We start from the raw sequence: 13774 nt of genomic DNA, 5'->3' as shown, positions 1-13774 counted from the left end.
GTGTATCTCAGGCTGTGTCTACATTGGCACAATCTTGCGCAAAAGCAGCCCCTTTTGCGCAGAAACTTGCTGCCTGTCTACACTGGCCACGAGTTCTAGCGCAAGAACACTGACGTTCTAATGTATGAAATCAGTGCTTCTTGCGCAAGAAATATGATGCTCCCACTCAGGAATAAGCCCTCTTGCACAACTGTTCTTGCACAAGAGGCCAGTGAAGACAGGCGACATGAATTTCTTGTGCAATAAAGCTCTATGGTTAAAATGGCCATCAGAGCTTTCTACACTGATATGGATGCTCTTGCGCAAAAGCACATGCCAGTGTAGACGCTCTCTTCTGCACAAGTTCTTGCGCACAATCATGGCAGTGTAGACATAGCCTCAGAGTACTGTGGCATGCTCTCTGAAAATGCCCAACGCCTCCTGTCTCAAGGGGGGAAGCTGCTGCTACCTTGGCTTCATGCTGAAGTTTCATCTAAGTTTTCTTTATAGTTCTTGAGAAGAACTGTTTGTCTTACCGCTGTGTGGAGGACTAAAGGTAAAGTTTAGTAGGCCCAGCTCACTACACTGCACAGGAAGTTCTCCAGTTAGTGATCTTGGGTGATACCAATACCACTAGACATTTGCAGCGAGTGTCCCTTTAACTACTCTCCAGCTTTGCAAATAATACTTGACCATGGAAACTAGGTTACTAGTTTATTGAAATTAAAAAAGATTTATAAAACTGAAGATGAACGTTTGAAAGGACTTTACATAAAGCAACAGTTGCTAACTAACAGATTAGGCAGTCAATCTGAATTGGACTCATTATGCACGCCTATAATACAGATGTGGGTTCCTCGGACTCATTGTACATGTATTTGACACCCACCCCAAAAATAATCCTATAAAAATTGCTTCAAAGCCCCTTTTGCATTGCAATAGTGCAGCAAACCACAAGTAAACAATTTCCTGTTAACCTGTTATTTCAAATATAGACTGAAAAGGCAACAGGCGTTTTGTGCAATTTTAACAAACTTTTAAGTTGAAATATCAAATCTACACAGTGCTGTCCCTTCACAGAAGGCAAGGAACTGCTGGTTCATCATGTAGGAGGGCGTCCACGGTTCTGTAAGCTGTGAAAGTGTGCCTCCTTCAGGATCTGGTTGATGTGGAAGTAAGGACCTTGACTTAGTGCAGACTGCTCATGGAAGGATGGGGGGGTGACAGGACTGGATGCTGCAAGTATCTGGTTTAAGCTGGTTTCTGGACCGCTTCCTCTGTCAGGGCTGTTGATACTACTGCTACTGCAACTGCTGCTGCTATCGCTGCTGGAGGACTATGAAACAAAGAGAAAGTTAACAGGAAGGTAATGCTTTTTTTTTTCCCCTCCTATGCATATTTTTACAGCTTAAGCAAGAATTCTTCTCAGTATTTCCCTCCCACAGAGTTTCATAGATCACCTGTAGTCTGGACAATTGATAAATAAATCTACTGAATGCCAAGAAAGCACATCCAGCTGTTTTAATGAGGGTCAGTCCAAAGACATTTCAGGAAGCCCAGGTGATGTGCAATTAATTGTGTCCACTATTCACTAGGGCTGTTTGACCCAACTTACGGAAAACTGCAGGTTAACAGTTATTTATAATCAGGACTTCAGACTTCATCCCATTACTTGTGTTAGCACAAGTGAATTTTAATTAAATTTTGGTCTGCTAAGAACTGGAAATGAGAACAGGATTTTAGTAAATTTTACAAATCTCTAGAGTAAGGTGTAAAGTTTCATAAAATCCACCCCCTCCTCCCCACACACACATACTTTTTTTCATTTGTCAGTAAGCAAGTTCAGAACAGCTATGCACATCACACAAAGCGCATAGGACACAAAACACCCAAATTGTCATGGGACCATAAGCAACAGGGTATACGTTTCCATTCCATTTGCAAGTTAGATTTCTGTCCTGGAACTAGGGATGTAAAAACCTGTTTAATGGGTTAGCCAGTCAAATGTAATGTTTGACCATCTAACCGATTAAAGGGGAGGAGGGCAGGGGGGCCATTCCAACACTGTGGACAGGCTAGAGCGCCCCCTTCCCCTCACTGCAGATAGGAGCCGCCTCAGCCCTTACTGGTTAACCATTCACATCCCTACCAGGTACAGATTGACACACTTAACCAGGATTCTCTGGTCTGGCAATCTCCATGGTCTGGCACAGATGTTGGAGGACTAGAGAGTCCCAGAGGAGGGTCAGTAGCAAGGCTCCCTGCGGGGCTGGCAGGGCATTAGGCTGCCCACAGCTAGCTGATGGCAGGTCTGCCCAGTGGAGTTGGGAGACATGCACGCAGCTTCCCTGTGGGACCTGGAGCCCCAGCACTGCACATGTGGCTGCCCAGCCGGAGGTGAAGAGCCAGCTAAGACGCCAGCAGGCTGGGCCAGGGGTGGGAGCCAGCAGCAGTGGAGCGGTTGCTCCCCTGGTCCGGCAAAATCCCTCATCAGGGACCAGTCAGATCCCAAGGATGCTGGACCAGCAAGGTCCAGCCTGTACTTAGTTTTCTGCAACATAATGCATTTTATACTGCAGTGGGAAACGTTTACCCAAACACCTCAAGGCTACAATAAACAGCAAGCCCCTAAATCACTCATGCAGAAAGCAAGACAGAACTCATGATTTAGCTTGCATAAGAGGACAGGTTTTTTTCTCTGTAACCAGAATAAAATGTGTACGTGGTTTTAATGGTCATGACACCAATAAAGTATTTTCAGTATTCCACACGCACACAGCTTATTTTTGGTGTTCCAAAAAGACATCAAGGCTTCATCTTCACTGCAAGTTCTTCCAGCAGAAAATATGCTGAGGGACTCATTAGCATAAATTGCAATCTCATTAGCATAATTTCTGCCATTTCTTTTTGAGCAAAAAACAGCAGTGTGGACTTTTTTGTGCAAAAAAACCGTTTTCTGCAAGATCCTTATGTCTGTCCCGGAGAGATTGCAAATTATGCTGAGTCCCTCATTAGCATATTTTTTGCTGGAAGAACTCACAATGAAGACGTAGCCCAAGTGGTTTAGGCTAAACAAGTTTAAGGATAACTAATGTTTTAATGGATTTGTTTTTGTTTTAAACAGTTTCCTGTTTTGCTATTCTCATGTAGTGTTCACACTGATATTGTGCTAAGGGCTTGAGAATCTGAAAGTGAAAACAGTTAATTTACCATCCACTGAGAATTAAATTTAAGAAGTGAGCATTATAGAGTAGACTTTAATCTATGGTTATTGTTAGTAATTTTTTTCAGTAATTTATAAAAAAAGTTTTCATCTGATAGCATACCTTTACCTTAGCATACATTACTTTGGCCAAAAGGAAGAGAAATGTTTGCAAATATATACATCTCTCTGTAACAAATCCCATCTTATCCTCCAACTTCTAGTTTGAATACAAGGCCACTTCAGCTTTTTGTATGAGGCACCATCATACAAGTAATGTGTGTATTATATAAATCAAAATTTGGCAGCCATTATGCATTTTTTTGGCAGAGTACTGTTTCTTAAGAACAGTCAGCAGCAATTATATTGATCAGAAGCAAGCCCAATAAGATACATCCAGTAGGGATGTGAATTAAATGGGATTTTACATCCCTAACAACTGTATGTTTGTACTCTCAAAGTAGGCAAAGCCTCAGTACATCCCCTTGAAAGAATCTACTACCGAAGAAAGAGTACACTGAAGGGTTTACCCTAGGATCTGGAGCAATGCATGCTCACAGATCAGATCAGACCAGACCAGACTGCAACAGAAACCACTTCCAAAAATCAGCCAAAAATATCCATGCTCATCAGATTGCTAATGAAAGCAAGCATTTGACATGGACCATGACACCAAACTAGTTAAGCAGAGTGTAGAAAAATCGATTTATATAACAGGTTTTAATTATTGCACCATAACAGCAAGCGATTCCATTTTGCTTTTTTAGGTCAACTATTATAATAATAATAAAATAAAACAAGAACACAAAGCTGAGGCTGATAGAAACGGTGAGTCTGAATTATGGGCATTTGAAATCAGTGCAAGACCACTGAGCAATAGAATTCACCAGGTCAACTAAAAAGGTATTTCAAACTTCCTTTGTTAAGAATACAATAAACAGTCAATGCTGTATGAACGACTGGCTGTTTTTCCTACAGCTGTTATACAGAGGCAGAGATTACACAAGAAGGGCACATAGTGGTCATTAATTCACATTTGCTAAGTCACCTCATTTTTCATAAATTACTTAATGCATAAAATATAAACTGTGCACTTTTACACTCATAAAATTACAGCAGCCTTGGAGAGAAACCCACCGCACAGGACACTTTGTTTTCGTTTATCCTGCTTTCCTTACAGTTTTTCGTTACAGGCACCTTCTGAAAATCAAGGTAAAAACTATGATCAGTACTTAGTAGTAATACTTAAATTTTTAAGTCATAACAGAACACACTTTTTAGTACTGACTGAATATAGTTTCCAGTCTCTAAAAGCTTTCTAATTGTAACTATTAAGTGAAAATGTGACATAGCTTGTGTCCTGGGACGCGTTTCCTACCTCTAAGGCTGTTTACAGGTGTCTCAGTCAAACAGTTCTCCGTTTATTTGAACGGATACAAAATGTGAAGCTCTTTATTGCCCAAATCACATTGAAGACGTACCTTGTTAACAAACAGTTGTAAATTCTTCTATTGAAAGAGGACCATAATTAGGCACATACGGTCCTTTTTAAGATCACTGCTGAAATCATAATTATCTACCCAACAATAGATGGATATCAAAGGCAAGATCAAGGAAAAGGATTTCAAACATCTTCAGTATTGAAGGAAATCTTCAAAATTCATCTGTCACATCTATCCCACTTTACTAGTACATACACCAAGTAGCTACAATGCTTCAGTTCAGCTACAATTACAAAAACAGAACTGGAACACATGAGATCAGTCAAGCGTGTGGGCTTGTTTTGCTGTTCTGTAATGGAGCACCAAGCAAAGCATACAGCCAGTTAGACCAGTGTTTCTCAAACGTGGACACCGAGGTTACACATGGCCACCAAGAGCTTTTTGTGCAGCCACAGCTGAGCGGCAAGGAGCAGTGGCTCTCCCCCAGGGCCACCGGCAGGGGTTGCCCTGGTCCCCCAACCCATTGAGAAGCAGGCAACTAATGAGAGATCCCCACTCTCCCAGGGACAAGGGGGTTTCCCCTTCAGCATGGGGGCTGCAGGCTCTGACCACGGCAGTGGAGCTTCGGACTCACCCCTTCACACACACACTGCCTTTGGCCACGTGTGCTGGCTCGAGACTCTGGCTGCATCCAGGTTTCAGCCACACGCTCCATCCCCCAGCTATGTGGTGGCAGGTGCTGGTCCCAGGCTCACCTACACATGTATTCATTTCTGGTGCCGGGTGCAGAAAGGACTCCGGGCCCCAGGCTCACCCCTGCAGCTTCCTGCTGCCTCCCCATCCATCCCTCCAGGTCTCTGCTGCCTCCCTACCCATCTCCTCATGCAGAGCTTAATTTGTCTCCCAGCTTGCCAAAGCTAAGTATTGTGAAAAGTGATATAGGAGGCCCCCGATTTGCGACACGATCCGTTCCTGGGGAAGCGTCGCAAGCCGGGAGCGTCATAACTCGAACCCTCATTTACGATAGGCGCCATGCACCTGCCGTAAATGCAGGCTGAGGACAAAAGTCGGGGTTTCCGGCCCCTTCTGCACTTACAAAAATGGCTGTAAGTGCGGGGGGTTGGAACACTCTGGTGGTCACAGGTCGGAGGCCTCCTGTATTTGTATTTTTGTTACTTTCTCTTTTCACTGCCTCCCATCTGGCTTGCAAGTCTGTGCTTTGAAAAGAGGCATTAACAAAACACTGTTCACAGAAACAGATTTACTAGTCAACTAGTCTAAAAATGAAAAACAAAAAAAACCCAAGAACATGCAAGCACCTTATGTGTTTCTATACTGTTTAAGTCTGTTAAAGCAGTGGTCCTCAACGAGGGGTACGTGTCCCTTCGGAGTACAGGGTCTTCCAGGGGATACATCAACTCATCTAGATATTTGCCTAGTTTTACAATGGGCTACACAAAAAGCATTAGCAAAGTACCAACTAAAGAGGTCATATAAGCAATGACTTGTTTATACTGCTCTACATATTATGCACTAAAATGAAAGTACATTTATATTCCAATCAATTTAGTTTATAAATCTATGGTAACAATGAGAAAGTAAGCAATTTTTCAGTGATAGTGTGCAGTGAAACTCCTGCATGTATCTGATTTTGTAAGCAAGTAGTTTGAGTGAAGTGAAACTTGGGGTCTGCAAGACAAATCAGATTTCTGAAAGGGGAAGAGTAGTTTGGAAAGGTGGAGAGCCACTGCAGTAAAGAACAGAGAGAACTGGACATGATGTTATTAAGTCTGCAAAAAGACCCTACCTAAATACACAACGATTTGGACACGTGTGTGCATTTTCCCCCATAAAGTATTTTAGGAAAAGTGGTCAGAGCAAGATTGAGACCACCATGATTTCTGTTGTGAGAATCCCTGATTTAGACCATTATTCTCTGAGTCTGAGACAAGTTTGGGAATAGGCCTTCATACATCATGTGGGATCACAATAAAGAGCTGGAGAGACCTCCCTTACCACAGAACGTTTGGGGGAGCTACCCTACCTGCAGTGCTTGGCAGAACCATGTTCAGGTTCTCAAAGCAAGTCATAACACAGTAACTCGCTCAGCTGATGGAGCAAGGTCTAACGACCTGGTATCCTGTCCTCAGCCTGACCAACCAATTATAGAAACCCCATTTCCTAATGGTCCAACAGCGAAAGCTTATTCATGAAGGAAGGAACATACATTAGCTGAAATAATGAAGATCCTCATTCTTCCTCAGGAGAAACAAGTTCTTAGTGCTGCTTCTCGCTGATGACTCTGTTCATCATTAGGGGTTTATGGGTGGTATAGGATGGAACCCTTAAAGTGGCCTCATCACCAGGCAGCTTACAAAATCAGCTACAGCACAGAGCAAACCCGTGTGTGCTAGAGCAGACTATATAGGAGGCAAAAATATACACATGTGCATCTGAAGGCAGGACCCAAATTTCTAGTTTATAAATGGAGATCTTTAGTATGACTAAGGAGCAAAGTTAAAGTCTTAATGCAAAACCACACGCCTGAGCAGGACAGAAAACATGTCATAGCATTCCGAGTGCTAGTGCAATAACCAAGATTTAACATTTGCACAATGCCCTAAATGTAGCTATTTTCTAATATGTGCATTTGTGAACCCCAAATTCAGCCATCTGGAACTGTTCTATCGAGCAGAGGTTGCCTTGTTTTCATGGCAATTTGTCAATTACAAAGCACAGATGTTACATATGGTCAGCTCCATATGTCAAAGCAATATAAATAAAGAATCTTCATGCACCTTGAGCACAAGATTCAATTTCACAACTTGCCATGTGATGTCTTTAGAGATATGCTGAAATAGTAATATCTAATTTTCTTATATAAACTGAATGCATCCGTGATAGAAATTGTGAAGTTTAGATCACATAGGCAGAGAGATTTTTAAGTCTACTGCCAGAGCTGCCAGGCAGAAACACTTCTTCTGTACAACATCAGGAATAGGGATGTTAAAATGAGGTTCATTTACGAATCAAGTAGTTCACAGAATGTATACTCACTGTTCAATTAGTCATTAAGGGAAGGCAGCCCGGCTCAGTCCCGGCTCGCACCAGATCCAAGACCAAACCCCTCTGTGGCTCTGCAATTTAAAATGCAGTAGGAGCTGGGGGGCAAACTGCCTGGCTCCTACTGCCTTTTAAATTGCAGAGCCACTGCGGGGTTTGGTTCGGACCTGGCATGAAGCGGGACTGAGCCAGGCTGCCTGCTGGCCAAAGCAGCCTCTGTCTGCTGCGAGTCTGGGTCCACTATGGGCAGAGGCTGCTCCGGCAGCAGCCCCTGTCCACCGAGGGGCAGGGGAGAGGGAGAGTCCCAGTTCCCTGCTGGGATCACCTGTAGACAGGAACTGCAGCAAAGCAGCCCCTATCCAAGGACAGCCCGGGCCACTGTGAACATGGGCTGCTGCCGGAGCAGCCTCTGCCCACAGTGAGCCTGGGCCCATTGCAGCAGAGGCTGCTTCATAGCAGCCTCGCCTGCTCCCCCCACTCCTCCCAATCTGCCTCTGGCCACTGACAGAGGCAAGCAGCACCATGGAGACGGTGCTGGGAGGAACTAGCTTTTAAGCCGGCTTCCACCAACACCATTTCCTGCTTCCCCCCTGCTCCCTCCACAAAGCTTGGCTTGCCAGAAGCTGCTTAACACACCTGGAAGTTTCTGTTGGATAAGTGATTCAATGTGAAAAATGGAAAGCCAATATTTGTGCCCTGCTGTTATATCCAAGAACCAAAGGGCAAGCTCATCCCAGGAAGTCTTACTTCCAGTAAAAGGATAGTCAAAGCAGCCAAGGGCTTTCATGACAAACAACTTGTTAAACTTTTTCCATATAAAGTCATGGTCTATCATACCAGCCACTCCTTTAAGCAGCAAGACTCGTCCGTCCCCCAGTTTTTACAAGTAAGTCCAAATAGGCGGATGGGGTATGAATTTTCATATTGTTTTAAAATTAAATAGTTTAGAGCCATGACAATAAAATAAACAGTATTTTGCTTAAAATGATGTAGCACACAACTTTTTGTATTGTTAAAATACAGTACCAAAGCTAGCAGCTTATACTAATTGAAATACGTGTACACACCTTCTCTTTTTTTGCCATGACAAACAGCCAGGCTTAACAATAAGTGGTGTACACATGAAAAATCCCACACCCACAACCATGATTCCATGAACACATTTAGAAAACTCTCGTTACCATCTCAAACATGAGGAACTCTCTACTACAAATAGACTGGGAAAGATGTGCAATGGGAAAGTTACTACAATTCAGCAATGCACATACAGTTGAGTGGTCTTGAAGGAGGGAGTTTGCTGGACCAGGGCAGGTCAGGCGTGGAGCTCTCCCAGGGCTCCCCTCCTGGCCCCCATCCAGTGACTAGGCCTCTTCCTGGCCACCGGCCTGGCCAATGTGCTGCCCCCAGCCTGTGGTGGGGCTCCACGCCTGGCTGGAGGCTCTGCACCTCCCCTGTCCCCGGCCAGTGGCTCCATGCCTCTGGCTGTAGGGGATCCCTATCCCTGGCCTCCAGCAGATCCACACCCCCAGCCACCAGGGGCTTCGTGTTCCTGCCGGCGGAGCTCTGCTCTCAGCTGGCAGGGCTCGTGCCTCCTCCTGCTCCAGCAGTTGGCTGGGCTTCCTGGCCCTCCAGGCCATTGGCCCTCCAGGCTGCCTGCCAGCTGAGTTCCCATCTGCTGGCAACCTCTATGGCTGGGGCTCTTTGGTCGAGCAACATCCGTGGTCCTAATGGGCCACAGATCTTGCTGGACTAAAGAGTCCTAGACCACAGAGGTTCAATCTGTACTAGCTTCTCAGTGTCAACATGTACAGTAATTTAGGCAGCATTGGACACCACTTGTTTATTTTGGGAATAAGCATTGGAACTAAGTCTCAAAGTTAGAAAGTTATTACTTAGCCCTTGCATAACAACGTCCATGTGCAGATCTCAAAGTGCTATGAAAGCAACTAATTTAGGATGTTATCTAATACCCACTGAAATCAATGGAAGCCTTCCCATTGACTTCAATGGACTGACCCTCAATTTTCACTCTAACCGTGCCTTAGGGTTAACAATGTCTTATTGATGGGCAAAACTGAGGAACAGAAAGGTTAAGAAATCACCCAATGTCACACACAAAGTACATGGCAGAGATAGGAGTATCCAGATAGCTAAAGTCCAAGTCCCATGTTAACCACAAAAAGCTCTCCCCACAAAAAACTGAAATACTTGGCACCCATATAGTACTTTGCAAATATCCAATGAACACCACTGCTTACTAAAGAACACTGTGCATCATAACACTTACCAGGCTATTAGCACAGGGAAGAGTGCTCATTAGTTTTCCGTTACTTTTCAATCATTTGTTATAAACAAGAAAAAAACTCTGCGATCCTAAGTAGTGTGTCTAGCCAGACAGAGCTACCATACATTACCACCAAATTATTCCCTTGTTGTCTTCCCTATTGTGTTGCATATAGTGTGCCTATAAACTCTCTGGGGCAGAAAATGTCTCTTTTCTAAATGGGAAGTGCTTAACACATTTTGAAAATATATATTTTGTACAACACCCAATTCAAGTAAATTAATTGTTATAAAACAGTACACACACACAAAATCATTAAAAAATAATCAACTGCAATGGAGAACATGCTGATTGTGCTTCAAGCCTCAAAATTTTATATTCAAAATATGTCATAAAAAAATCACTGTTACTTAGCTGATTTCCATTAATACAATTATACACATTGCAGTTATGACTCCATCTTACAAAATTAAGTCAATCAGAATCTAATTGGAAAATCTCTCACCTCAGTGTCCCAGGAGTCCTGAAGAACAGCATTTCTGGTACTACGCTTTGTCTGTGGGATGTGGCCATCTTCTTCATTGCCATTCCGTCTCCTCTTCCTGAAGAAATTTATGGGAAAAGATTTAAGAGAAATTACCTCACTTTGTAGACAACCCCATGAATCTGTTGTTGGTGGAGGGTAAAAATTAATAGGTTTGGAATGGCCTTTTGCATTAGCGGTTCAGGGTTCAGCCACAGCATTACCCTTAAACATGCTTTTTCCTTTTGTTTTCATAGTTTGGGATGATAGGGTCCAGTCAAGACCAGTATTATGTTTTGATATATATATAAACTTGCTCTTTCTCTCTCTCTCTCTGTTCCATAGCCTAGGAAACTAGATAACTATGGAGTTGCTCTATTTTGTTATGTCTCTTGCTTATCCTCATTGGCTCTGCATAACATCTTCAGGGTCAAATTCCTTGTAATCTCTGTAACATGTTAATTTGTAGTATAGGAAACTGTTGATTCAATTAGAAATTATATAAATAGTAATTAGGGGTGGGTATAATTGTATTCATTATTTGCTTATTAATATTCATTTTATGGGAGTTAACATTACTAAATAAAGTTTTAGGAAAAGTAGTGATAGACGTGTGAATTAACATACTAAAATAGATAAAAGGTTCTGACTATTGCCAATTCGGGGCCACTTGGACACTGTGTTGAATGTCCAAGATAAACGTGCAGTTCCTTTTACCCCATCCGCTCCTGGGTTACCTGTTTCTTCTCTAACATCTGTGAGCAAATAAACAGCAAAAACCATAAGCTACAGCTACTTATTGGATGTCTCAAGAACCCAACAGCTTAGAACATATATTTTTCCACAGCTGCTGACAAGAAAGTACTAGGAAATACATCTCCCTCTCTCACTACATAACCAGCATAACCAGCTGGAAGAATTTGGACTGATCTTCCACCAAAAGAGAAAAGTGTGTTTAAATTCTCTAGACTACTTTGAATGTCTTAGCAATACATGTAAAGCATTTATCTAATACTCAGACGTTCTAAAAATAAGGTTGGGGTTTCTGAATGACATCTGACCAAGGAAAGCAGCAGGGAATAGAATGGGAGTGACTAAATTTTCAGTAGCTACCCAATTAAATTCATCTTGTTTATATGGATCCTGCAGTTAGACACCCACGATGCCTTGCTTTATTCTCTTGACTCTGACAGCATTTTAAGTTAACTAAGATTCCGGGTCAACATTTCTTTAAACACTGAAAGAAAGCATCCCACTGAGGCTTTGAAAAACATAACATTAAAGGCCAGTCCTGTTAATCTCTCACTGCTTAGGATGGCTTTGCCAACCTTTTATGACATCACTGTTGCTTCATGATATTATGAAGACAAACTAACTGTAACCACAAGGTATTTAACCTCTTAAGATGTATCTATCTCTTTATGAACTGGCAAAACCTTAATATTAGTGGTTCATAACTCTTTCTCATAATTTATATGATGATGGTAACACACAAAAGGTTGTCAGAATCAGAGCCATAACCTGCTGGTATATAAAATCTAGGCTGCTCTAGCTTCTGGAAATCACTGCATGCCGCATAATGGGCTTAAACATGGCACTTGTATTGAAACTTGGCTTTTGTACTGATTCTGTCCTTTGTAAACAAGTTGTTATTTAGTCAATGCCTTCTGGATAACAAAATAATGATGCATCTTTATTTGTATAATTGGATCTCTAAGAGCCCGCAGTCATGGACCAGGAAGCCACAGTGCTTGTGCTGTGCAAACAGAACAGAGATGGAGTGTAAGCTCTTTGGGGCAGGGACTAAGCATTAAGACAAGAGAAAGATACAGATGAACTGATGGAGGTATAAAAGAAAACCATGGTAAAATACTAATCAGTATGATAGGATGTGGTCTCAGATATCACCAGCCTACCCCTTGTCAAGCTTTTTGTGGCAAAGGAAAGTTTCCAGAAGGAATCTGAAGAAGGATAATGAAGTTGCTTTATGAATGATTACAGGGAATGCTTCCCGAACATGAGGCACAGCACGGAAGAAAACATAAAGGTACTAACAGATGGATGACAGGAATTGTGAGCCAATCAGCAGTGGGAACTGACATTATTATACTGAGAGATAGCAGGGCTGTGTAATGAAGGGCCTTGAAAGTACAGACAAGTAGGTTTTTTGATATGATAGAGAAGAAGGAATCAGTTGTGGGATAAGAAAGAGGTGACATGATCAATGTGACAGGCTAGAAAGGTATCTTTGCAGCACCATTCTGAAAGGATATGAGACAGAGAGGCGAGACAGTATCTTAGCTATGTTACGCGGAAAGCATCTGCAAGGTGTGAGGACGTAGAGAGAGGTCTGAGTGGAGGATGACAGCCACACTGCAGGAAGGAGAGTTTTGTTCTCCATAGCAGAGATGTAATGGAACAGGCTGAGAGGAGGGGGAAATGAGGAAGAGCCAGGTTACCCTGCTCCCAGGCCCGACTGCTTGCTTAGGCTGCTCACCTTGGGTATGTTTCTATTGCAACCAGACACCTGACTGAGCGCTTCACTGCTGTGCAGCCATTCCCCCTGGCTCTGGACCGCGGGGGGTGCCCCAGCCCAGCATCGACAGGGCAATGACGCAGCCCCTCCCTCGGAGCCCGGCAGCTGAGCGCCCTGCAGGCAGACCCTGGCGGGCAGCGGGGAGGGGCGAACAGAGGCCTGGAGCAGCGCGAGAGGGGCCCAGGGCAGGGGCACAACGTGCCCCCCCCCCACTGTATTAATAGCAGCCCCCCCCCCCCCGAACCGAACCTCCCCTCCCCCCCACCACTGCACTGCTCCCCTCAGGGTGCCCCGCCCCCCGCCACGCTCCGGCCCCGCCCCCCGCGCTACCCCTCCCCCCACGGCCCCGCCCCCGCCCCTCTACCTCAGCCCGAGGCCCCGCCCGCCCCCGCGCTCACCTCTGCCGCGCTCCCCGCTCGCTCGGCAGCGGCTGCCGGCAGCTCATGGCGGGGCTCCAGGGGGCGGGGCTCAGAGGCGGGGGGGGGGGGGGGTGTCTCCGGCCGGAGCCCAGACCGCGGCCCCCGTTGCCGACACTCAGCCCCTTCCTCAGCTCTCACAGCCGCTTCCGGCGTCTCCGCCTCCCGCGCAAGCGCATTGGCTCATCCTCCCCCCCGCCTCCCCCGCCCAGCTGTCCTCCGCGCAGGCGCACTGTCCCATCCGCAGGGCACTGCCCTTACTGCGCAGGCGCGCGCACCAAAACCCGCCCCCTCTCGCGTAGACGTAGGGACCACGCCCCCACTGCACT

General features: G+C 44.6%; 1 protein-coding gene across 4 annotated transcripts; it reads right to left on the bottom strand.

Moving 5' to 3' along the window:
- Nucleotides 1-680: 680 nt before the first annotated feature.
- On the bottom strand, nt 681-13689 carry VCF1 (VCP nuclear cofactor family member 1). 4 transcript variants are annotated; one of them, XM_075904018.2, is made up of 4 exons: nt 13428-13679; nt 10476-10572; nt 4319-4381; nt 681-1315 (listed from the first exon to the last, which is right to left on the bottom strand). In XM_075904018.2, the coding sequence occupies exons 1-4, from the start codon at nt 13472-13474 to the stop codon at nt 1082-1084; spliced, it is 441 nt and encodes a 146-aa protein (XP_075760133.2). In that variant the 5' UTR covers nt 13475-13679; the 3' UTR covers nt 681-1081. The 4 variants fall into 4 exon arrangements, with proteins under 4 accessions (XP_075760133.2, XP_025038397.2, XP_075760134.2 ...); XM_025182612.3 differs by lacking the exon at nt 13428-13679 and adding an exon at nt 11607-11777; XM_075904019.2 differs by lacking the exon at nt 4319-4381 and having other exon boundaries at nt 13428-13689.
- Nucleotides 13690-13774: the final 85 nt, after the last annotated feature.

Source organism: Pelodiscus sinensis, chromosome 20 (assembly GCF_052426305.1).
Source record: "Pelodiscus sinensis isolate ZL-2025 chromosome 20, ASM5242630v1, whole genome shotgun sequence".
NCBI lineage: Eukaryota > Metazoa > Chordata > Testudines > Trionychidae > Pelodiscus > Pelodiscus sinensis.
This window is presented reverse-complemented; position numbering and strand designations above follow the sequence as displayed.

What these genes read in the sequence shown, in the direction of transcription:
- VCF1 (XM_075904018.2), bottom strand. Translation starts at nt 13,474, where the DNA reads ATGAGCTGCCGGCAGCCGCTGCCGAGCGAGCGGGGAGCGCGGCAGAG. An exon ending in GAGCGGGGAGCGCGGCAGAG is followed by an intron (nt 10,573 to 13,427) that starts GTGAGCGCGGGG and finishes AAATTTCTTCAG; the next exon opens with GAAGAGGAGACGGAATGGCA. An exon ending in AGGACTCCTGGGACACTGAG is followed by an intron (nt 4,382 to 10,475) that starts GTGAGAGATTTT and finishes CTTGATTTTCAG; the next exon opens with AAGGTGCCTGTAACGAAAAA.